Genomic DNA, 26627 nt, shown 5'->3' with positions numbered 1-26627 from the left:
TTAAGAAATAATGCGTCAAAATGAAGTGAGTTTTTCCTCACTTCTCATAAAAAAAGGTAAGTACTCGGCAAAAACAATCTTGTTTTTCCTTTTGACGTAAAATTATTTCACTTGTTTTAAGGAAAGATTCACTTAATCTTGACATATTATTTCTTAAACAAGACAATATGTTTCGCTTTTCCAGGAAATGCTTTTTGATTTGATTCTTTGATTTTTAGATATTTGGACTAAAAACAAGACAAAAAATAAATAAAAAATCTAAGTAGGAAAAGCATTTTTTTTGCATTGTACTACTTCTCATGAGGATCCTGGAAAACGTATGCATGATATTCTAAATAAATGCACACCAATGTAAAGGTTTTGGCAAGCATTTTACACTTACTAGAGCAAATGGTCAGATGAAATTCATATAGACTTGAAGAAAAGCAATGCACAGACCTTCAAACCAGTGAGATTTAGTAGTGAGACTCACGATCCCCTCATTTACTGTACACACTGTCAGAATCACAATAATGCACTTTTTTGGGAGCAATGTTGATTGATGGTAGTTCTGGACAGCATTTGCATGATATTCTAAATAAATGTAAAGGTTTGGTGTGCAGTTTTAGCATGCATTTTATAACTTACAAGTGTAACTGGAAAGATTTTAGAAGCACTGCACAAATCTCTGAAACTGAACTGCATTCACACATAAACTTGACATCTGCTCTACTCTACTTTTCTGCTTTTTTTTAACTTCCAGGTAGTCTTTTTTACTTGCAAGTGAAAAGGTTCAAATAAATCCTTATATGACATGCAATGCACAAATCTCTGAATTTTAGTGAGGTTTATGATCACTCGACTTACACTGTGAGGTTCACAATCATTAATGCACTTTTTGGAGCAATTTGGATTCTTTAACTTCTCAGAGCAGTTCTGGAGAATGTTTGCATGGTATTCTAAATGAATGCATGCCATTTGTGTACAGTTTTGGCATGTATTTTATAACTTAAGTGCAATTGCAGATTATATTCACAGACTCTAAGAAGCAATGCACAAATCTCTGAATTTGAATCAAAAAGCATTCACACAGAAACTCTGCTCTACTTTGCATTCAATTTAAGATGGTCTTTTCATACGAAAACCTGAAATCTGCTCTACTTTTCTGCACATTTTAATTTTAGGATTGTCTTTTTAAGTTACAGTGAAATTATTCAAATAAGTCCATATGAGAAGCAATACACAAATCTGAATTTTAGTGAGTTTTTTTTTTGTGAGGTTTATGATCGCTCGACTTACACAGCGAGACTCACAATAATTAATGCATTTTTTGAGCAATTTGAGTTCTCGCACTTCTCAGAGTAGTTCTGGAGGATATTTGCATGGTATTCTAAACAAATGCATGTCAACGTAAATGTTTGGTGTGGCATTTGGGCATGCAGTTTATAACTTAAGTGCAATTGCACAGATTATATATTTACGGACAGTATGAAAAGCAATGCACACATCTTTGAATTTGAATCAGAAAGCATTCACACAGAAACCTGAACTCTGCTTTACTTTACTTATCTGCTTATTTTTAATTTTAGGATAGTATTTTTGTTTACATACAATAAAATGAATAAAATAAATCAACAGACTGTATGCAAAGCAAAGCACAAACCTCTGAATTTGGATCAAAAAGCATTCACACAGAAAACTGAACTCTGCTCTAATCTGCGTTCAATTTAAGATGGTCTTTTCATACAGAAACCTGAACTCTGCTCTACTTTTCTGCACATTTTTAATTTTAAGATTGTTTTTTTCTTTACTTATAGTGCAAATGCTCGAAATAAACCCACAGACCGTGTGTGGAGCAATGCACAAACCTCCGAATCTGAATCAAAACATGTTCACACACACACAAATTACTTTATAAACTCTCCATTTTAAGGTGTTAATTATACTAAAGTATTGGAGCAAATACTCAACATAAAGCTTTACTTATGCAAAAATATCCTCCATCAAATCCAACTGTTCACACACACACCAACACAAATCCGCTTCACTTTCTTCCTGAATCTTGCTTTAAGACAGAGATCAAGCATCTTAATCAGGTCTTTGTCATTAGTAAAATATCACACAAGCTCACATTCATGCCTAAACATGTCAAAATAAAACGTATAACCATCACAAAGGCAAGCATTTATGTTAGATTATGCAAACTTCACCAAGACAATAATGCATGAATGCATAAACAAACGCATGTCAATCAATTCTAACATGCATTTGACACGCATGAACAACTCCCATAAGCAGCAATGCACAAATCTCTGAATCCGAATTAAGCATTCACACATAAATCTACCATCTGCGTTTCTTAAGATGGTCTTTTATTACTCTGCCCAATCCCAAAGGCTTGTTTATGCAAGTCAAAACTTTACCTCACAACGCCCGGAGATCACGCAGGGCCACATATGCTTCATGGAAATACGACTGCACATATTCCAGTTGTCATAAGAAAGAACGGCTCCATTGTGAACCTGGAGTTCAAAGGGATTTCAACGACAAGTTCCTCCATGCAGTGGCTCATTTGTGCGCCAGTTATTTTAACCATACATGGTAAACAGAAGGCGGTTGTTAAAGGCTTCGCTCTGTTTCAGCGCTGGAGGCGATGGGCTCCAGGCGGGCGGCAGAATTTTCCAGGGTGTTGCCACCAAGCCCTGAGCACTAATGTTCATTTAATACACAAGCAGGATGATACATTACAGATTCCATTGAAAGAAAAAAAAAGACTTAAGACGTTTGGCATATGAAGCTATCCCTCATCTCCATATAGCTACAGGCGTTGTAACCAAAAGCCCAGATATTAATGCTGAGGGAATACAGTGGGTTGGATCTAGCCTCTCTCTCTCTCTCTCTTTGTTAATAGGAGGGAGCAGGTAGAAGAGTAAAGTACATGTCACAGGAAAAGATGGTCAAAATTAGTGCAACGATATTAAAAATTATGCTTAATTTATGATTATATTAATTAAATACAGTTGAACTCTGAATTATTAGCCCCTCTGTTTATTTCCCCCCAATTTCTATTTAACAGAGAGCATTTTTTTCAGCACATTTCTAAACATAATAGTTTTAATAACTCATCTCTAATAACTGATTTATTTTATCTTTGCCATGATGGCAGTAAATAATATTAGACTAGATATTCTTCAAGACACTTCTATACAGCTTAAAGTGACATTTAAATGCTTAACTAGGTTAATTAGGTTAACTTATTGTATATCGATGGTTTGTTCTGTAGACTATCGGAAAAAAATAGCTTAAATGGTGAATAATTCTGTCCTTAAAATGGTGTTTAAAAAATTAAAACTGCTTTTATTCTAGTCGGAATAAAACAAATAAGACTTTCTCCAGAAAAAAAAAATATTATAGGAAATACTGTGAAAGTTTCCTTGCTCTGTTAAACATCATTTGGGAAATATAAAAAAATATATAAAAATAATCTTCAAATTTAACTGTGTATATACGCATGAATAACATTTCAGAACATAACATTAAGCATTAGTATTAGGTTGTCATATAAAAGCTCCCAGCCTATACAAACTCACTATTAACTCACCTTGAGTGAGGTTTCAGAGATTTATTAGTTGTTTTATTTGTTGTTGAACACAAAAGATGAACTCTAAATAAAGTTGAAAACCTGTGAGCATTGACTTCCATAGTAGGATGATTTCATTTCTGGGTTCAAATTTGCAGAAAAGAAAAGAATGACAAAAACTAATTATAAATTTTGTTGTAAAAAAAAGCCAAAACGGCAATTTACATAACAAGAAAAGAAAGGATAGAAGGTGAAGGTTGCCAAGAGTTTAATTAAAGTGACAGTCAAGTTTGATTTTTTTTTTATAAGAATGTCAGATTTAGAAAATGTGTGGATTTATAAAGATATGTTGTGCTCTGTTAAAATGGAGAACTAATAGTTAGAAAACAGCTTGAGTAAAGTGTACCTTTGTAATATTAATATTTTTTAAATGGTGAGAAAGTTTTAATAAAATCAAAAATCATATTAGGATGAGGAAAAACTATGGAAGCTAATGGTTCAAGCTTTCCTCGAAATATCTTTGTGTTCAAAAATAAATAAATGAATAAATAAAAAAATGCATTTAAACTTGAGTAAAAGACAGAACTTTCATTTTGGGTGAGCTATCACTTTAAACGGGGGCTTACATCCATGCAAACTGAGCTGGAAAATCCATATTAAACCTGTAGCTTCATTGAGTAGTCTAAACTCGTTTTATAACAGTTATCAGTTCAGATACTTAACTTTGGGACGGTTTCACTGTCATTCAACATTCATTTAAGTGTTAAATAAACACTCGTTTTCATCATTTATACTTCATAAAAGCGTTCTTGAGCTTCATCTCTTCAGGAGGGTTAGTAGCAGCTATAAATAGCCCTAAAACGGAACTGGTTCCCAAATATAAATCACCAGATGGGAACCTACTGTGTACTGATATTCGAAAAAAAACTTACTTTTAGCTTTATTCGGTGAGATATCCTAGCACATATTGTTAGCAGTCAAACTTCGAGACTCTCCTTTCCATTCAGTCCCCAAATAAACACGTTTGTGTTCAACTCTTAATGGCGGACTGTCTGTGAAACCGACGATGGAGGAGAGATCGGCGAAAACTTGGATATATACAATGAAATCAGTTTAGGTCGGTGCCCTACGGGTTAAAACTTCAATTCGGATCATTTCACAACATGGCGTCTCACTCCCAGCGATAAAGCTTCAGGTATGAGGCATATGCATGCATGCATGTGTATCCCGCGAATAATAATAGCTAGCAGACTCTCAGTGCCTGGAGGCTGTTTAAACAGGGTTAGAAATCTGAAAATCGCACGCGATTTGGTACGCGTTGTCACGGCGCAGCACACACACAAAATAAACCAGCATCACATCAATGATCTAGTCTACATGGAGGTGAGATTTGACAGGAAACGGTACCGTTTCAAACATCGTAGGTGTCCGGAGTTCGGATCAATCGGCTCCCAGATGAATGTTCGCGTCTCTCGCTCAAGTTTCTATCCGAAAAAGCTATATTCCCTTCCTGTCTGGAGTGAAAAACCCCGTCAAACTGCATTAAAGCGCAGCGCTGCTGTTGTGTGGACGCGTTCAGAGCGCAAACGCGCGCAGGACTGTCTTACCTTCTCCAGGAGACCGAGCTCTCCTTCCCCCTCTTGATCTTCTTATTTCTCAACACAAGCGTGTGTGTGTATCAGGCTTTTTTGGCCACGGCGAATCTGCTGCTTTGCTTATGGGCAGAAGGAAGCCAATAATCCGTCTCTGAATCAGAGCAGAGCCGAAAGAAGAATTCTGGCTCCGGGCTGCGCAAACGCCTCTGGGGCCACACAGGATTAGAGGACAATTAACTCAAACCCGAGCACACTCATTGGAACAGATGCAAACCTGATATTTCCCCCCCTCCTTGATTGTTTCAGCTGGAAAAAAAATAGCTCTAAAGTTGGGCGCATAACGGTTTACGCATCAGGCAAGTGTCACCGCGCCGTTCCTGAGACTTTGGAGAGGCAGAAAGGCTGATTTTAATCATTGTCATTTCGTCTGATGTAATATTCCCCCAGGCTCTTTCACAAAGGCAACACATTTTCCTTCCCCTGAACGAGTCGGAGAGAGTGTGTGTCTCTCCGCGCGCGCGCTGCGGCGGAGAACTTGTTGATAAAGTGGCGATAAAAAGACGCGTGTTGTTTTTTACGACGCCGAAATCTGGACGCGGCGCTCAGGCAACTCCTCTCCGCGCTCTAATGTCTGCGAGAATTGTAATGGCAAATTTCCTGAAGGCCATTAAAAGCGAATGACGTCTGGACATCATTCACTGTGCGCCCGCGGCCAAATGCGCCATTTCAATTATTGCGCACGGCTAGATGGAGGCGTCTGCTCCAGGATCTCCCCCTACACACACACACACACACACACACACACACACACACACACACACACACACACACACACACTTCTCGAGCTGGATTTTCATTTATTTAACGGGCAGGCAAACAAATACAGACAGTTGTGTCGGGCTTCAGCTGCGCGCAGCGGCCCCGCGCAGGTACTGGATTATTTATTTATCTGAATGTTTGTTTATTTGCGTGTAAATAACTGTGAATAATTGATGTTGCGCTGAGACCCGTAATTACTGGAGCTCTCACATGCAGGACTGACTGATGATGCAGGAGGAGGCTTTTCCTGATATCTGGCGCCCGCCAGTGTCGGTTTGGGGGAACCACAGTTGCACACTTTAGTGTATGTTATAAAAAAACTAAATATACACAGTAAAAAACCAAATTAATAGCCCTCCTCAAAAATTATGATTCTTCAAACATTTAAAGTGATGTTTAACAATTTTTTGCGTCTAGAGAAAGTCCAGTATAAACACTATTTTCTCAAAAAGTTTACAAATTTATAAAGTCAATATCAATATTAATGACCTCTTTTAATTATTATAATATTTAAAAGGTTTTTAATCACACCTGTCCTCAGGTCTTTAAACTGGCTCACAGTTACATTCAGAATAGATTTTAAAGTATTATTACTGGTCTGTAAATCACTAAATGGCCTAGGACAGGGGTGAGGAACCTTTTTTCAGCAAAGAGCCATTTCAGATTTTTTTTAATCAAATGTGGTTTTTTTAAGAGCCATATGGGGTGTGTGTGTAAAAAAAAAAAAATAAATAAAAAAATAAAAAACATATATATATATATATATATATATATATATATATATAAATTGTTACTTGAATAGATCACAAACATAATTTAACAACAATTGGGAATATTGTCTTATGTATGACAGGTTTATGTCCTTAACATTAATCTAGTCAGAATCCTATGTCACTGACCTTGTCGTCCAATTTTGATTAGAGCTTCCTGATTGACAAGTGCCCTGCCCCCCCTCTATGGAATACCCCAATGAAGTCATGTGATTTTTCTCACATGAAGTCCATGCTAAATTTATAATAAAAGTCCTGTTGCCTAAATTTTGTTAGAACAGAAATAAACACACATAAGCTTAGGCGTCCCAGATTACACAATGTCCCAGATTACCCAAATTCACCCTATATATATATAACAAAATCTTTATTTATTTATAAACAAAACCTTTATTTATGTCCATGCACAATTCAAAAATAAACAAACACGACGCATCAATGTATAAAGAAAGGACACTTTACTGAAGTTTTTTCTTTTTGCCAACACCACACATGAATGTTTAAATGTGCATGAGGTTACAATAGAAATGTAAATTACCCTAGAAATGTACAGTAGAAATGTAAGAAATATAACTTCTCCTTTATTGATGTTGTGATACAAGTTCAACCACAGCACCACATACACTCAGCAATAAAGGTATGAGAGCTGTCATTGGGGTGGTACCTTTTTGAAAGGTACATATTTGTACTTAAAGGGTAAATGTTGGTACTTCAAAGGTTAATATTAGTACCTACAAATTTCAAGAGGTACACTTTTGTACTTTTTAGGTACTATTATGTACAATGAGGTATTCATAAGAACCCTTTAAGTACAAATATGTACCTTTCAAAAAGTTGATGACCCCTGCTGTAGACTGATGGCATTTCATGCTGTTCAGCTTTATAATCTTAAAAAGTCATCCCTTTAGACATTACCAGTGTAGGGAAGGTTACTTTGGAAATGTAATAGATTACAGATTACAAACTACCCTATTTAAAATGCAATAAGTTACACTACTTTTCAATTACTTTACAGAAGTAAAGTAACTAATTACATTTGATTACTTTTAAGTTCCTAATGTATATTTTCATTTAAATTATTTTCAAGCATTTATACCAAGCAGGTGTAACCTTACAATAGCTCTGTTTACTGGTAGAATCTCAAAAAAAAAATTGTTCACCCCTAAAAGAATTGTCATTATCCCTTCAAAAAAGCACAACACCGTTACCTGACACTGTACTTCTGAGTGACCCTGCTCTGCCTGTTCCTCAATCATTTCTTTCTCCTTCTCCTGTGATTGATATTGTGACATTAGTATTTTCATAAGCACTCATTCTGAAAGCCAAATAGCCTTAATATGTCAACTTTTTGAACTTGGAGTTTTGCTGCACTGAAAAATGATATTATGTCCGTTTTCCTTTTCTCTGTCATTTTATCATTGAGGTAAAGTTGGTTTTACATTCGCACTTCCAGTCTCTCATTAATAATATAATCTCAGAAGAGTATTCATTAGAAATTCTAAATAGTAAAATCATATTATCAGCCAACAACCATCAAAGTACAGCATTGTTCACAGTTAATTAATAGTGCTAATATTATCCTGGTTTACCTAAAGGTTCTATAAAGACGTTCCAACTGATACAAAATAAAGCAGCCAGAGTCCTAATGAAATCAAAGACTTGAGAATATATCACACCAGCATTAATAGAACAGATTTTAAGATTCTTTTATTAGTTTATAAGGCACTACACTACATGACACCTTAATTTTCTGACTGCTTATCAAAATATAATCCAAACCATTTGCTACGCTCTTCTAGTGCTCGACTTTTAGAATTTCACTTTGTAAATCTGATGCGATCTGGCGGCACTTCTTTTAGTCACTATGCTGCAAAAATTTGGAATTGTCTCCCAAATGAAGTGAAAAAATCCCCCAACATTGATGTTTTTAAAAAGCTTGTTAAGACGCACCTTTTTTAAATTGCATATGAATGTAACAGTTTGTGAAGTGTATGCAATTTAAGTATATTGTGTCGGTTTATGTATATATGTATGTAAGGTGTGTGCATGTATGTAATGAATATTGTGTGTGATTGTGTAGATGTATGCATATATGCGTGTACATGTATGCTTGTATCCGAGTTTATATTTTGCTTTATTTGTCTATACATTTTTTTTTTTTACAATGCCTGTTTGTTGTTTGTGATGCGCTTTGAGTTGCATGTATGTAGGAAAAGTGCTATACAAATAAAATTAATTATTATTATTGTTATTATTAATGTTGTTTTGAAGTCAGACTTGCATGGGATTTAATTTAGAATATTCAAATTACCATGGTAAACTGTGTATGGAGCAGTCACGGAATGAATGTGCGAATATAAAACCAACTTTACCTCAATCATTTTATCTAGTCCATGACCCTGCAATGCAAGTTTATTCATACTGTAGCACATTTTATACACAATGCTAATTCAAAGTGCTTTACATAAAGAAGGAAAAACTATCATAAAAATAAACACAACAATAAAAACAAGGACATTTTATATTTTAAATGAATTTAGTCACTTAAGAACAGAACTGAAATTGATTATACAAAAAATACAATGGGGTTAGTTTGGATGTAGCACAGTGCTCATTTAGCAAATCCACAGCTAAACAATATGCTAATTGTGACTTTTAATGTAAAGTTAACATTACGTCAAGTCGTCACAAATGAAAACAATGCATGGGAAACGGCTTTGGCGTATTATTTGCAGTGCACTATGCAACAAGCTAACGTTAACAAGCAAACGTTAACTACATGAGTAATTTTAACCATACATATAAATACAGCCGATTCATGGACATCGGTAATCAGCATTTTTGCCGCAACTAATTTATGAATGATTCTGAATCAACTACATTGAAGAGAATCGCTTTATTTAATGTGATTAATACACCATACTTACTGAAATTCAACACTGACCCGTAGCCGCACACCTAACTTGTGTGTCTGTGTGTGACAGCCTGAGTAGGTGAGACGCGCTGGAGGCAGTGGGTCAAACCACTATGAAGAAGCGGGGGCAAACTCTTTCTAAATGCGTTTTAAATAATAAATGCAAGTTTTTTTTTCTACTTAGACAATTATTTTAGGCATACACACATATATTATTCACAATAGAGAGTGCGTTTTTATATAAATTTATATATTTTATTCGGTGAGGGAGACAATGAAGATGTTCCCCCTGGGATTTACGCTTGTGGTTTCGCCGCAAATCAAGGCATCGCATATCAAAAACAGGCAAAGCAATAGATTAATATTATTCAACATATCCCAGATTTTTAAAGAAAAATATTAGATGTAACCCCATTTGTAATCTTTAACATTTTCAAAAGTAACTGTAATTTAATTACACATTTTCCTCAGTAACTGTAACGAATTACTGTTACTTTTATTTCGTAATTAAATTACGTAACGCCGTTACATGTAACTAGTTACTCCCCAACACTGGACATTACGCTAGAGAATCATTCAAATACTAGCTTTAAAGTGACATTGGTGAAGTAGCAACAGTTTCTGCTTATGCAGATGTAAATGATTGGCGGAAGAAAGTAGTTCCTCATACAAAAGTGTTTTTGAGACTCCTTGTTTGATTTTCTTTTTTGTATACATGGTTATGCTGTGACTGTCAAACTTGTATAAACACAGTATCACACAAGTCGCAGTGCAGTATGGCTGTATATCATAACTGGTGGTATGCAATTGCACTGCTACTCGTGTGATATTGCTCATAAATATGCCTGATATGTTTAGTTGATATATTGGCCGTCTGTTTCTGCATTCATGCTGAAAACGTTGAAAGATTAATATCCATATTTATCAAATAATATATCGGCATCTTCATCTAAAGAGATATTGGTTATCAAACTAGTAAACAATTCCATATCGGTGCATCCCTAGTTTCTCTTTCTTATACAAAAGAATAGAGAACGCACCCCCATCACCATCAATAGGACACCAGCAGAAAGAGTCAGCACTTTCAAGTTTCTTGGAGTCCACATCGCTGAGGACTTGACATGGACTGCCCACACAGACGCAGTGCTGAGGAAGGCACAACAACACCTCTTCTTCCTCAGGCGTCTCACGAGGTTTGGAATGAGCCCCCACATCCTCCGCTCGTTCTACACCTGCACTGTGGAGAGCATCCTGTCTGGCTGCATCACCATCTGGTATGGAAACAGCACCAGCAGCAATTGAAAAGGCCTACATAGGTAAGCTTCCCTCCCTCCAGGACATCAACACCAGGCGGTGCATGAGGAAAGCCAAGAGAATCATCAGCGACTCCAGCCACCCAAGCGATAGACTTTTCTCTCTGCTACCTTCAGGCAGACGGTTCCGCAGCTCCGGTCATGCACCAGCCGACTGAGGGAAAGCTTCTTCCCTCAGACTATCAGGCTGACGAACACTTAACACACCCCACACAGACTCTTCCATACCCCTCACTGCACACCATCAATATGTAGCATGCACTGCACTTTAACCAATCCATACTTGAAACAATACTGCCTACAACTATGTGGTAAGGGTGTGGTTAAAGATTTTAAATCGAAATTGACCGAAATTTATGCTCAATTTCGATTATCGAATCAAAAAATAGAATGGTCGATGCTGCCACGCCCCCATGTCACGTCAGCTTGGCTTGCCAAGTGGGAAAAAAATGCTTGTTGAAGTGCTTGTTGAATTGCAGACACAGGAGACCCGTCGACAGAGCTTAAACCCTCTCCTCTTGCAATGAAGTCACCAGTGTGGAAGTATTTTGGATTTCCAGTGAGTTATGTTGACCAAACACAGTTTGCAAGCCTATGTACGTATTAGAGTTGGGCCGATAGAAGATGGGCGCATCACGATCCTCCGCTCCGCCCCCGTTGCAAATCCGCTCGCGAAAAGTACACACTCAGGCCCTGTTTACACTAATAGGTCTTTGTTTTTAAATGGATTTTAGAACAACAACGATCCACATCCACACTGGCGTGTAGCATTTCTGAGCAGCCCTTCTTTCTCACTACCGCTGAAAACGCACATCACGTGACCACACACACAGTCATGCGCTCGAGACAGCAGGTCCAGGCAGACAGCGGGTCAGTAGACGCTTCAATCTTTCACTTTCACACTTGTACTTAGTCATTTTAGCGAACACCTCAGATACTGTTGGCTGGTTTCTGTTGGTTGTGCGTCTTTTTTACCGACGCCATTATAACGACACAGATCACTGCCTATTCACGAGTCCCGCAGGAAAAGTGATTGACAGGTGGTAATTATGTGTGTTTCTTGCCTTTATTTATTTACTGTATGATTTGTTTATGGGTAAAACAAAGACCATGCAGGTCAGGTAGTTTAAACGGTAGGCTACTAATAATTAATTCGTTATTAATTAATTAATTATTCATAATCGAAAATCGAACCTTGTCTTTAGAATCGAAAATGTAATCGAATCGAGGATTTGGAATATCGTGACACCCTTACTATGTGGACACCTATTTATTTTAAATGTCGCTGTCAATTTTACATTGTCCTGTTCTTTTGGGAGTATGTTGTATTTTGCGCAGTCATTTTATTTGGACTGTCTGTATTTTGTACTGTCTGGAGCCAGCACCTAAGCTTTTTACTCATCATAGCACACGTGCTGCTCATGATGTGACAATAAAAGTGATTTGATTTGACACAATAAAAAAAAAAAACATATTTAATTACATGCTACCAAGACTGCTGTTGCTCTTTTGTGTCCCTTTAATCATTTCGCCTTACCTAAATAAATTATTTTTCATGCAATAATTCAAACTCCATTGTCCTGCATCCCATTCACGCTATTGAACTGCAAGCGCATCAGTAGTTGAACGTCAATTTTTCCCCCTCGTGTCTGACATATTTGTGGAGTTTGTATCTGGAGAGCATCAGAAAGTCTTCTTGTGCTGCTGTTGTTCATCTGTCTTTGATGCATCCATCGCTCTGGGCGACTGCAGTGCCTATAAAAGCAATAAAAACCAACGATGGCTTTTCAAAAATTAACACGGCGTCGCCATACTGATGAGGAAACATGTCCAATCCTTGCTTTGTCTTTCAGTAAATGTCACGGTGATGAATGCCGTATTTCCAGCACGCCACAATCAACTGTTTTTTGATATTCTGAATAATGCTGCTTTTGAATTATAGCCAGCGAAAGGAATAATCAGTCAAATATGGGAATTGGCGTGGCGAGGGGAGAGCGTGTATGTAAATGAGCGCATATGCATTAATGCATGACCCTATAAGAATAACAATCAGGCCTGGCGGCGCTAAAGCAGGTGTCGTTTATAGTGACGCCGGCGGACATACACACACACACACGTCTCTATTCTCAGCCTCCATTCTCATCTCCTGTTAGTATTTCATGCTTATCTAAGCCCATTCTCTGGCCTTCATATGCTGGATTTTTATATCACTGTCAGAGAAAAGCATGCATGTGTTGGTATAGCGGTGTGTGCTTGAGGTCATTCACAAGAGATTTCTTATTGAGACATGTTTCTTCATGTTTTAAATGCAAAATGCTTCATGTTTATTATGCAAAAATCAGTTGTGTGTCAGCAGTGTGTGAATATATCCTGCCTCTAATGATAAAGATGTTTTAGTTCTATCTTTAATAATTCGCCTTGATGAAAACAGTCTGCAGAAACACTTTGATTGACATTCTCCCTTTGTACGTGTCATCAGAGGGGGAAAGCCCCGCCTACAAGCGCCCATCTCTCCCTCATTAATCATATACTAGAGTAAAAGTGGGAATTAGGACATTAAAAGTCATTTATGGGAAGAAAATGCACAATTATGACACAATAAATCATATATGAGATAAAAAGTCGGAATTATGACAAAAAGCTAACATTGTAACATTACAGTAATTTATGAGATGAAAATTTAAAAGGATTACGTCAATAATTTGATTAAAATTGCGTAATTATGGCTCAAAAAGTTGAAATTATGACAGAAAAAGCCAACATTGCATAATTATGACACAATATATCATATATGAGATGAAAAGTTGGAATTATTACATAAAAATCTAACATTGTGACATTTAAGCTCATTTATAATATGAAAAGTCAAAAGTACTGTAAACATTGTGGTGAAAAATAGATAATTATGACTTAAAAAGTTGGAATTATGACAAAATAATGATATTAAAAGTCATGAATGAAATGAAAATCCATAATTATAATAACAATAAAACATATAAGATGAAAAGCTGTTGAAACATTGACATTAAAAGTCAATTATGAGATGAAAAGTCAAAAGTAGTATGTCAATAATTACATGAAAAATGCATAATTATGACTGAACAAGTTGGAATTATGACAGAGAAAGCCAACATTGCATAATTATGACACAATATATCATATATGAGATGAAAAGTTGGAATTATTACATAAAAATCTAACATTGTGACATTAAAGCTCATTTATAATATGAAAAGTCAAAAGTACTGTAAATATTGTGGTGAAAAATAGATAATTATGACTTAAAAAGATAGAATTATGACAAAATAATGATATTAAAAGTCATGAATTAAATGAAAATCCATAATTATAATAACAATAAAACATATCCGATGAAAGTTGTTGAAACATTGACATTAAAAGTCAATTATGAGATGAAAAGTCAAAAGTAGTAAGTCAATAATTAGATGAAAAATGCATAATTATGACTGAACAAGTTGGAATTATGACAGAGAAAGCAAACAATATGATATAAAAAGACATTTATGAGCTGAAAAATGCATAATTATGACACAACAGATCATATACGAGATAAAAAGGTTGGAATTAATACATAAAAAGCTAACACTGTGACATTAAAAGTCATTTATGATGTTACGACCCTGGTCTAGGGTCAAAAGAACACTCGACAAATAAAATTCACTTTTAATGACCCTTTTGTGTAGGGACTCTATATTTGTCTTTTTTTCCATGCCCAAAAAAAACGTGAAGCCAACTACTTCGGAGTGAACCCACAGAAAAATAATAAACAAAAATACACACTAACTTAACACCCAAATGAAACTAACTACACCTAATAAAATAACAGAAATAAAAATACAAAATCTACACCTTCCTTCCTAACTATAAGAACAAAAACAGGAGAAAATATTTACAAAAAGAAAAGTGTGGCGTCAGACCAATGACTGTAAAAAATATGGACGACGCGACAGCCCCTTTTGCCATTGAACGCCTTGAGGGCAAAACGCCTGCTTGACGGGCACAAACTGTCGCAAAAGACTGCTGAAATTGGAGCCAGACATGCGCAGAAGGACTGTCTGATGGAGCCAGAGGAGGAGCCGCGATAATGAGCGGAGTCGAGCTTCCAACCAAACGCTTTATGTAAAATCAACCACGCCCCCCGAACTTCTCACTCGACTGCCGGTGTCTGCACTATAACAAACGCTCGCTGATGTAAATAGAAGCACTTACTTTAAAAAAACACAATAATATACGGTTTAAAAACGGTGTGATGTAAGCTGTTAAACTTTAATAAAAGCAATACATGGTGGACTGCAGAAATAAACGATCTTTTATACACTCTAGCCTGAATATGAGCACAAATAATATATTCTCTTATTGTTATATTTGTTGTTGGTATTTGTTATCTTCATAGGGGTAGAAATAACACTTGTAAAATATGAACAATAACATATAAACAACACATACATTTTTAGAAAGGTTTTTATTTTTAATTAGCCATTAACAGAACCCAAAATATAGCCTACACACCATAACGATTTACCATGCGGGAACAATCGTGCGTTTAGAAGATAAATACAGCAAGATTACTAAATATCAACAGGATATTTACACATCCCAACCCTGCAATTTGTCAATTTGTGCAAAAAAACTTTGCACTATTAATACAACGTCTATCTGCTGTAACATCACTAGTATATTGTTTATTCATTTTCGCTTGAATTGTTTATTTATTTAATTTTTTTGCCTCCGTTTTCATTTGGTTTATTCGATGCCTTCATTATATCTGGCGAGGAATTTACATTCTTTTTAATGTTAGCTGGAGTGTTCAAATAAAACGCCAACAGTAAATGATGTAAATAAATAATATCTAACATTTACAGCTCTATTAGGTTATATAAGATTCGATTTCAAGAACCTTATTATGATTTATAACAGCAAATTCAGTAGATCACTTAATAACATGCCAAAACTTAAAATGCAGAGACGTCCTGTAAAGCAAGTTCAAATAACCTTACAGGAGATCAACGTGGAGATTATTATTTAAACACAAAGAGAATTACTGCTAACGATCTCCTGTATACCCCGTACTTAAATGGGTTTATTTTATTGTGCAGTTTTATTGTCATTTTCGTATTTATTATTATTATTATTATTTAATACTTGTGCAATCGATACAGGTTTATTGTTATTTATTTTGTCCTTTATTTAAATAATTGCTATGCTGTTTGCATCTTTATTCAAAGGTTAAACTTTTACACTGATACACTTTGCGTTCACATAGTAGCATGCGTTTGTTGTTATATCAACAAAAATGGGTGTAATAACGTTAACAAATGTGAGGGTTTTATATAATGAAGATTCAATCGCGCCAGCTCCGGGCATCAGCGCACATAACTCGCGGCGTCGCGGGCTGATTCCGGCTCGCATGCGGCAGCGCCTGCTCGCTCGGCCGCCGCATCTGGCTCAATTGACTCAGGCTGGAATCGGGCAGTGAGCCCAGGCATCCGGAGTAGGTCCAGCAGAGGTAGTCAGTCTGAGGGGTAAGTCTCCGGCAGGCAAGAACTGGCCCCAGTGTATTTTGCTATCTGGGTGGCTAGGCGTGTATTAGCAAACTAATAAAGCCCGAAAAAAGCTCTGACCTTAGCGAATAAACAGTGTTCCACCAGATCATGTATGTCAGAAACTGTAGTTTACTGCTGAACTCATTTTGTCATAGTAAAATATCACAGAAATCGAGTAATAACACTTCAGTCTTCTGCCGAAGCTCAGACGCCGCGCTTTGAGAAACTGTCAATCACAGCTGTCAATCACGATGACACGCCCAGCATTAAATTACTGCTAAAAACAAACTGTTTACAAAAATGAGGATCTGCACCTATTTCAGCACAATAACCAGTGCCTTAATCCACCAGAACCATCTTTCGGGACATTTTATTGCAAGTGTAATTAATTTTTTTTATTTGGGCTCAAGTCTCCTTCATTAACACGGAGGAGGCGGGCTTTATGACTTGTACTGCAGCCAGCCCCCAGGGGGCGATCTAACGGCCGAGACCTTCACTCAAACGCAGGCTTGCGGCACACTTGCGTCAGACCCCTACTGCCTCTTACTGTGCACAATATATATTTACAATATTAACAATCAACAAACAAACAAACAAACCAAAAACAAAATAATAGGAAGGGGAAACACGGATGGACATACACAGTCAAAACTTATACAACAGCACGGGAAGCACAATCAACGATAACAACTTAGCAACAGGAATAACTTTTTCACATCAACTCAAAACAACACGCTAACAAAAAAAAATTGTTCTCCCGCCCCACGCCCGTTGTTCTCTTTTTAAAAGATGAAATGTCAAAAGCATTGTCAATAATGATGTGAAAAATGCATAATTATGACTCAAAAAGTTGGAATTATGACAGAAAAAGCCAGCATTATGACATTAAAAGTCTTTTAATAGCTGAAAAATGCATATTTATGACATAAAAATCATATATGAGATAAAAAGTTGGAATTATTACAGCTAACATTGTGATATCAAAAGTCATTAATGAGATGAAAAGTCAAAAGTTTTGTCAATAATCATGTGAAAAATGCATTATGACTCGAAAAGTTGAAATTATGACATTAAATATCATAATGTTGGCTTTTTCCAAGTCTGTTATGACATGAAAATCCACAATTATAAAACAATAAGTCATATGAGATAAACTAATTGGGATTATTACATAAAAAGCTAACATTGTGACATTAAAAGTCATTTATGAGATAAAAAGTCAAAAGTATTGTCAATAACGAGGTAAAAAAAATGATAAATATGACTCAAAAAGATGGAATTATGACAGAAAAAGCAAACATTAAGAAATTAAAAGTCATTTATAAGATGCAAATGCATAATTATAACAAAATTCATCTATGAGATGCAAAGTTGGGATTAATATGTCAATAATTATATGAAAAATGCATAATTATGAGACAAAAAGTCAACACATTAAAAGTCATTTATGAGATGAAACGTCAAAAGTAATGTCAATAATGTGGTGAAAAATGCATAATTATGACTCAAATTTAGAATTACGACAGAAAAAGCCAGTATTAAGTAATTTAAAGTAATTTATGAGATAAATTGGAGTTATAACACAAAAATCTATCATTGTGATAATAAAAGTCATTTATGAGATGAAAAGTTAAAAGTATTACGTCAATAATTAGATTAAAATGCATAATTATGACTCAAAAAGTCATATATGAGATGAAATGTTAAGGTTACGATATAAAAAAATCTGTATAAAAACGGATTCTGTTTTCAGAAATATATAATGGAGCACATCTTGTGTATGCTGCCATCTTGTAGCTACTGTTTAACATTACAGGTACCTTGGTGAATAAAAACATTGATTTATTTTTTGTTTGAAAATGTTTCTCACCCTCAGCTTTTAGTGCTAATGTGACATCCATAGTAGGAAATCAGATACTACAGAAGTTCAGGGTTAAAGATTTCCAACATTTTTCACAATATCAACAATGAAAGAAACTCAATCCAGTTTGGAATGAGTGAAGTTAGAGTAAACGATTTTGAGAGATGTGGTTCTGTATTTGCTAATTTAAACAGCTTCAAAGAATCTAAAATGCTCCACATATTGATACTGTAATGATTGCTGTTTTAACATTAGGTTGTTTTTGAATTATTTTGGTACAGATAGGTTAAAGTTTAAAATTGAAATAGTTTATATGACTTTCCAATTTAGAATTTACAAAGAAAACTTTACTGAAAGTAAATCATTAAGGAGGGTCCGAATGTGTGAATATAAAACCACTTATACACCAAATTTCCCTATTCAGAATTGAATAACAATTCTCTACACTAATTTAGGAGAAAGTCCGAATATAAAACTAGCTTTACCCCAATTGTGATTTTCCGTCACAGATTCTTCTCATGGAGCAGAATTTTGTGTTGTTTTGAAGCCAGTGGATTCTTTAAACTGTGACCGGAGGACTGATGTCTGACAGCGAGATTCCAGGACTCTCCAGGCGGGTGTCTCGCCACCCGCGGCGGCGTCTCTCCTCCAGCGCTCCCACTCCTCTCATTTCCGGCGGACAGACGAGAAGTTTACCTTTTTGTCGGAAGAGTTTGATATGAATTTAATCTGTCGCCTCCTTCTTGAATCGTTTGTATAGGTCTGGAACGAAAGTTAAAACACTGCCGTTATATCCACCTTATTTTTTATGCTAAGAGCTGACGCGGCCATTTGCAAACTGAACCTGCGAGACATCCGGTGCAAAGTTAGCATTAGCTATTGTAGCTAGACAAAAACAGTTGGAAGTTAAGTGTTCACCGTGATATTTAAAATAAACAAACAAACAAATAAACAAATAAATAAATAAATAAATAAATAAACAATTCAGACTTTTTACAGATTAGCCTATTAGCCTATATGTTCTAGGCAAATTTATTTCTTGATTAGCCTATCTTGCCATTTTTTATGTATTGCCTACTGTCACAAATCCAAGCTATAAGTGTTTATATTAGAGTTTGTAAGATGTAAACGGACATTTAGAATGTTCTAAAAAAATCTGCTGTAAAATCCAGCTTAAACCAGCCTAGACTGGTTGGCTGGTTATAGCTGGTCGACCAGCCTTATTTTAGAGGGCTTTTGGCCATATCCAGGCTGACCAGCTAAGACCAGCCTATATTAGATATTACTGCTATAATAGTGTCATATTAATATTAAAAACCCGAACATGTACTACACATTGTTATTCTTCTAAAGTCTATTGAAACACATTGACAGAAAACAGCTTCAGCATGTCAAATAAAGTGGATGTATTTATAAAGGATGTTTTTCTTTCAGCAGGTCATTTGTCAAAGCTCTGAAATTCAGTCAGATGAAACAGCGGCTTGCTCAATGCAGCTTTGGCATCATAAAATATCTCATAAATGGTTTGAAGACGCAGAGTAAATAATCCAATTAGGCGTTTTGTGAGCTGACGGTGTGTTTACCATGAAGAGGGGTTCATATTTGTGTGTGTGTGTGTGTCCTCAGGATCTGATGTGATTTACTCGCTGATTCACGTTAGCAGACAGCAGATCATCTGAAGCAGCTGCTGTAAAATCAGTCAATGTGTTTGTTTTTATTGTGCAACGTCAGTAAAATATGATTTAGTGTCTCCTCTGTGCGGAGATTTACATAGAAATGATGGAAAACCAGAAATGTAGCAGCCCTTCAGCTTTCAAAGAATAGGCAGAGAGTTTTTGACGGGTGCATTTAAAAAGGTTTACTTGGATGCAATAAAGCTCATCACATAAATCATCGTCTCAGTTCTTTGTTGTATACACAGAAGCATCAAAAGACCAAAGGCACCAAAAGCACCAAAGCACCGTAAAACTAGAGAAAACAAACAAACAAACAACATAGAAAAATAAACAACAAACATTTACAAAACATCTAACATTTTCCAAATAAATCAAACAATAAACAAAACATACCTCGCTCTGCTTGCCGAAGGGACACTAAAAGCTCAAGGCATTCTTCCGAGCTGTACCTGTTAGCTCATGAACAAACGTGAATTGCTCTTACTCTGCTTTGTCTCACTTAAATCCTATTAGTCTAGAGCGCCCTCCTGTGGTGACTCCAATTAGGGCAAGCAAAGCGAGTACATTAAATCATGGGCAGTTACACTCCCACCAAATCATGGTATGAATCAAACAAACAAAACAAATATCATACATGATTTTAACTTCAAATTTAACTCACAAAATAAATCCACATACAAAATTAACATTATTTGTCTGATGCAAGAAAGTTGCAACTAATCACTCTCAACTATAACAACCAATTTTTGGATTGGTCGCTCAATAACTGAATGTGAAGAACGGTGCCCCAACCCCGTTTTCTGTTTTTGTTCTCCTGTTTGAACTTTAACGCGTCTAACAAGGCCATCGTTACCTGGAAAAACCTCAACAACCCTACCTAACTGCCATTTGTTTCTAGGAAGCATGTCATCTTTAATGATTACAATGTCATTTACTTTAAGATTACGTCGAGGTACGTGCCACTTCTGTCTTGTGGATATATTCAGGAGATATTCCCTTTTCCAACGACTCCAAAACTGTTCAATCAAGTACTGAACCCTGCGCCACCTTTTTGTGGCATACACGTCTTCCTTTAAAAACTTCCCTGGGGGAGGAAGAGCAGTCTCGGATTTCATTAAAACAAGATGATTAGGAGTTAAAGGTTCTAGTGATTTTGGGTCGTTTATTCCATCCACAGTTAATGGTCGACTATTAACAATAGCCATCGCTTCATAAAACAATGTTCTTAGAGAAGAGTCATCCAGTCTACCAGGCCACAAAGAAAGAGTAGAATTCAGCACATTACGCACAGTCCTAATTTGGCGTTCCCAGACACCTCCTGAGTGACTAGCTGAGGCAGCATTAAAGATAAACTCACACTGATTTTCCGCAAGATATCTCTCCAGTGTTTTGACATCGCATTCCTTAAGAGCCTGTTTGAATTCATTTCTAGCTCCTACAAAGTTTGTACCACAGTCGCAATAAAGTTGACGAACAGCTCCTCGCAGACTTATGAAACATCTCAAAGCATTAATGAACATGTCTGTTGATAGGTCTTCAAGCATTTCAATGTGGACTGCTCGTGATGAAAGGCAAGTGAAAAGAAGGCCGTACCTTTTGTACTCCTTTCGTCCCTTTTTTATAATAAATGGACCAAAACAATCCATACCCGTGTAGCAGAACGGGGAAGAGGCTTCAGTACGTTCTTTTGGAAGTTCTGCCATTTGCTGTTCCTCCACTGGTCGCCTGAGTTTCCGACATTGAACGCAATTGTAGATTAACTTAGCAACCGACTTACTGCCACCAATAATCCAAAATCCATGTGTCCTGAGTTCCATAAGCGTTTGGGACCTTCCTTGATGGCAAATTTTGCTGTGATAGTGTTTTAGAATAAGGTTGGTAATGTGGCTCTCTTTGGGCAAAATCAATGGATGTTTGACCTCTTCGCTAAGAGATGATCCTTTCAACCTTCCTCCAACACGAAGACCATTTTTCAAGATGGGATCCAGGTGGTAAAGTGAACTGGATTTCTGAAGAGCCTTACCTCCTTGGATTGTTTGGATTTCTTGGGAGAAGGCTCGTTCTTGAATAAGCTTAATCACAGCCTGTAATGCACACTTGCGTTCTTCAACGGTGACAATATCCTTAAGACATTTCTTCCTTAATGCTAGCCTTTTTATTCGAGCAACAACATTGATTAGAGTTCTCAGGGAAGAGAAGTGGCCAAATCGATCAAGGAAGTTAGCAGTATCACTACTTTTAGTCACTACTTTCAGTATCACTACTTTTAGTTGTCAACTGTACAAGTTTGACTTCAGGATCTCCTACTAGTAATTTAGTTGAAGTGTTTGGAGCTGGACACACTTCTTGGTCCCATAAAAATGTAGGTCCAGTCATCCAGTTAGTAGATCTCAACTCTGAAATGAGTAAACCTCTAGAGGCATGGTCAGCAGGATTTTGAGAGGTGTTTACATGATACCACTGGCTTGTATTTGTAATTTCCTTGATCAATTGAACACGATTAGCGACAAACACGTGAAACCTTCTTGCTTCATTGTTGAGATATGCAAGAACAACCTGTGAATCAGACCAAAAGAACTCTTGATCGATCATCATTTGCAGTTCAGCTTTTAGCAAAACACTCAGTCTAGCAGAAACCACCGCAGCAGCCAATTCCAGTCTTGGAATACTCTTGATTTTTATAGGTGCCACTCGAGCCTTGGCCATTACTAGGCAACAATGCACTTCATTTTTGTCACTCTTGACTCTTAAGTAGGAACATGCACCATAACCAAGGTTGCTTGCATCTGAGAAATGATGCAACTCTGTCAACACAATCTTACTAAAGGACGAAGGATAGTAACATCTTGGAACAGTAAAATCTTTCAAGTCCTGGAGACTATTTTTCCACTCCTCCCACCGTGGAATTAAGTCATCAGGGAGAGAATCGTCCCATTCCATATTTCTCTGACAGAGCTCCTGCAAAATGCACTTTCCCTTCAAAAGGAAAGGAGCAACAAATCCAATGGGATCATATAAGGAAGATACAATTGACAAGATACCTCGACGTGTTGCAGGCTGATCTTTAAGTTGAGTGTTGAAACTGAATGTGTCATCCTTTGTAGACCATTGTATGCCAAGAACATGCCCAGACGAATCAGGAGTCAAATTTAGTGGCTTAGAAGAAACCGCCCACTCTGACGAATCCACACAGTGCAAGACTTCTTTCTCATTTGAGTTAAACTTATGGAGACGTAACCCTCCAAGCTTGCACAAGGTTTTAGCTTCTGCAATCAAATCTTTAGCTTCCTGTATAGATGGAACTGAAATTAAGCCATCATCCACATAAAAGTTATTATTCACAAATGAAGAGGCTTCAGAATACTCAGATTTGTACTTCTCTGCGAGATACTTCAGGCCAAAGTTCGCACACCCAGGAGATGAAGCTGCACCAAAAAGATGCACAGTCATTCTATATTCAATGGGCTCTTCTTTCAAATCCCCATTCTTCCACCATAGGAATCTTAAATAATCTCTCTCTTCAGGGGGGACATGAAATTGATGAAACATCTTTTCGATGTCACATGTCACAGCAACGGCTTCCTTCCTGAATCTACAAAGTACTCCCACCAGAGAATTAATCAAATCTGGACCAGTAAGAAGAGTATCGTTAAGAGATATGCCACAGAATTTTGATGAGCAATCAAATACTACTCTTAACTTGTCTGGCTTGTGAGGGTGGTAAACTCCATGATGTGGTATATACCAAGCTGTTTCTTTATCAGGTATTACTGGAGCAATCTCTGCATCTCCCTTGTTGAGCATTTCTTCCATAAAAATCTTGTAATTCTCATGGTACTGTTGATTTGACCTTAACTTCTTACCTAAATGCTGCAGACGTAATAAAGCCAACCTCTTGTTGTTAGGGAGTGAAGGTGGATTACTGCTCTTGAAAGGAAGAGGTAACTGAAAATGTCCATCTTCTCTATGCTTGATGTTATCACTGAGATAACGAATAAAGCGGACATCTTCCTGTGACACATATTTGTCTTCATAACTTTTCTCATTAAAGTCACACTCCAAAACTTTCAAGACATCATTAGCTGTTGGAACTCTCATTTCTTTCACAGACACTCGATGAACAAAACTTTGACTTCCTTGTCTGTCTAAGTGGGGATTACAAAGACCGATAATGCTCCAGCCCAGCGCGGTTTTCTGTGCAAAAGGCTCATTTTCCTTACCGATTATGACCTCTAGGGGAGCCAACGCTGAAGGGCAGTCATATCCAATCAATAGTCCTATATCACAACTCTGAAGTGGTGGCATTTCATTGGCTATGTGCTTAAGATGAGACCAGCATAATGCAGTTTTCTTCGTTGGAATATGAGCTTTATCCACAGGAATGAAATCACACGTATACACTTGAGGTATTTGGATACATTTCCCACCTTGAAGTCCTCGGATTCGCAGACCACTAACCTTGTTACTTGGAGTAATTGTGTCTGTAGTCGTCATAGTACTGAGTTTCAGCTTCACCGCTTGACTGCTCACTTGCAGCTCATCAATAAAATCCTTCAAAATAAAGCTTGTGTCACTTTGTGTATCGAGTAAGGCATAGGTAAGGATCTCATTTTGTGGCTCATCTACTGTGGAGATAAACACTGGAACAATACTAGAAGTAGCAGAGACATGTTGTGTTACTGCATAAGACATTGCCCTTTGGCCCTCTTGACTTGTATATGCTTCTGATGTAATATCTGCTTGGGATACCTCTGAATATTTGCTTTTATCTTCGTGCAGACAAGTTGGATGACGCAGTCCACATGTTCCACAAATATGCCGTCTCCTACAGTGCCTAAAAATATGCCCTCTTCTCAAGCATCCAAAACACATGTGATTTTCACGAATGAAAGATCTTTTATCATCCATAGGCTTCTTTGCAAAGATAGGACATTTGACGATACTATGCAATTTACTCTTACACACCGAACATGGTGATGTTACCTTGAATTCTGGTCTTGAATCTTTTACTTGAGCCTTAATATTGAAAGCTTTTGCTTTTTTCAGATACTTCTCATCTGGAACCTTTGAACTGGCTAGTAGTGGAGAAGTGAAAGGGTTGCAAGCTATCTTTGATTCCTTCTTCAAGAATTCAGCAAATTGCTTAAAACTTGGATAGTCTCCTGTCATATCCAACTCTTCAACAACAATTCTGTTCCATTTACAGACAATCCATTCTGGTAACTTCTTAAGCAACTTGTAATTTTCCTCACAATCATTCAAGATGGACAAACCTTTGACTTGTGGAATAGCTTCAACACAACCTTGCAAGAAATCACTGAACTCTCTCAAGGAAAATGGATCGTTTACTCCCACCTTGGGCCATCTCATGAGTCTCTCTCGAAAAGCACGCTGAATAATGAATGGGTTTCCATACCTCTCCTCCAAGACTCTCCAAGCACCCTGATATGTATCATCCGAGTTCTTATAAAAGAACCCTTCTACGGCCTTACGAGCTTCTCCTGCAAGATAGGTTTTTAAATAGAACATTTTCTCACTTGCTGGGATGGATTTACAATCAATGAGTGCTGTGAAGGACATTTTCCATTCAATAAACTTCAGAGGATCGCCATTAAAAGTGGTTGGTTCTGGAACAGGTAAACGACTTATACTTAAGGAGTTCACTAATGCTTGAGCTAAATTCTCAGTCTCTTTAGTTTTCCTTTCTTCTTGAAATGTTTGTGAAAGTAATGGATTTATCACAGGATTACGTTGAGGTTTGTTAGAAGCTTTTCTTCGTTCAGGATAAATGACATTTCCGGTCTCGTCGTCTTCCAAACTGCTCTCTTCAAGACAACTTTCTGCATTGTTATAAGCTTTTACTCGAGCTGCAGCTATGTTGACATCTTTTTCCGCTTGTAACAATTGCAATTTTGCTTTTTCTTCTTCTAACTTGGAGCGAATTTCAATTTCTTTCTGTTTAATATCCGCTAACATTCTTGCTTCTTCCAGCTTCCAGTCATTCTCCAGTTTAACTAGTCGAGCTTGCTGATTGGAAATTTCTTGAATGGCCCTTTTCTGCTCTACTTTAGCCGCAAGTTCTGCCTCTGCATCAGCTCGTTTACTTGAAGCTTCAGAGGAAGTTTCTGAGACAGCTGACAAACTTTCTACAGTCTGTGACGATACTGAGATAATGGTCTCTGTATTGGTACAACCAAATATAGACTCATACTCCTCTTTGTTCAATATCTGCCTAACTCTCTCTTTAACTACTTCCCTTTTTTGAATGACATCAACAGTTTCTATTCGTTTGCTCACCAAATCACAAATTTCTGTACTCAATATGGAACAAACATCTACTCTTCTTACAATCTCTGGAGTAGCAGTTTGATTACGCAGTAATGGGGCATAATGTTGAGTGACAACATCCTGACTAGTTTGAATGTCTTTCAAAATTTGCTCAAGCTCTTCACATGTGCATAAGGCTTTTAATTTACATCTAATTTCTTTAGCTGTCTGCTTCAAGGAAGTATAAGCTTTATTAAAGGCTTTCTCATGCTTTTTTGTCTCTTGTTTT

The 26627-nt window shown here is 36.8% G+C and overlaps 1 protein-coding gene and 1 long non-coding RNA gene across 9 annotated transcripts in view; both read right to left on the bottom strand.

The window, feature by feature from the left end:
• kctd15b (potassium channel tetramerization domain containing 15b) overlaps nucleotides 1-5389 on the bottom strand; it is a 49535-nt gene extending 44146 nt beyond the window's left edge. Inside the window, exon 1 of one of the 5 annotated variants that reach the window (XM_073929032.1) lies at nucleotides 5167-5389. Coding sequence is in view for 2 of the 5 variants with exons in the window: in XM_073929029.1 (XP_073785130.1) it covers nucleotides 2403-2462 (60 nt within the window). In the remaining 3 variants the exon portion in view is untranslated. 5 annotated transcript variants of the gene reach the window in all.
• A 10049-nt stretch (nucleotides 5390-15438) lies between these two features.
• The window catches only part of LOC141378788 (uncharacterized), a 12243-nt gene continuing 1054 nt past the window's right edge, over nucleotides 15439-26627 (bottom strand). Inside the window, exon 4 of one of the 4 annotated variants that reach the window (XR_012394141.1) lies at nucleotides 15439-19157. This is a non-coding gene — a long non-coding RNA (uncharacterized lncRNA). Of the gene's footprint in view, nucleotides 19158-21756; nucleotides 24623-25987 lie in introns of those variants that run through there. The other 3 variants (XR_012394142.1, XR_012394143.1, XR_012394140.1) reach the window with 3 other exon arrangements.

This window comes from Danio rerio, chromosome 18 (genome assembly GCF_049306965.1).
Source record: "Danio rerio strain Tuebingen ecotype United States chromosome 18, GRCz12tu, whole genome shotgun sequence".
Classification (NCBI taxonomy): domain Eukaryota; kingdom Metazoa; phylum Chordata; class Actinopteri; order Cypriniformes; family Danionidae; genus Danio; species Danio rerio.
The sequence above is the reverse complement of the archived record's forward strand: the minus strand, read 5'-3'. Positions and strand labels throughout refer to the sequence as shown.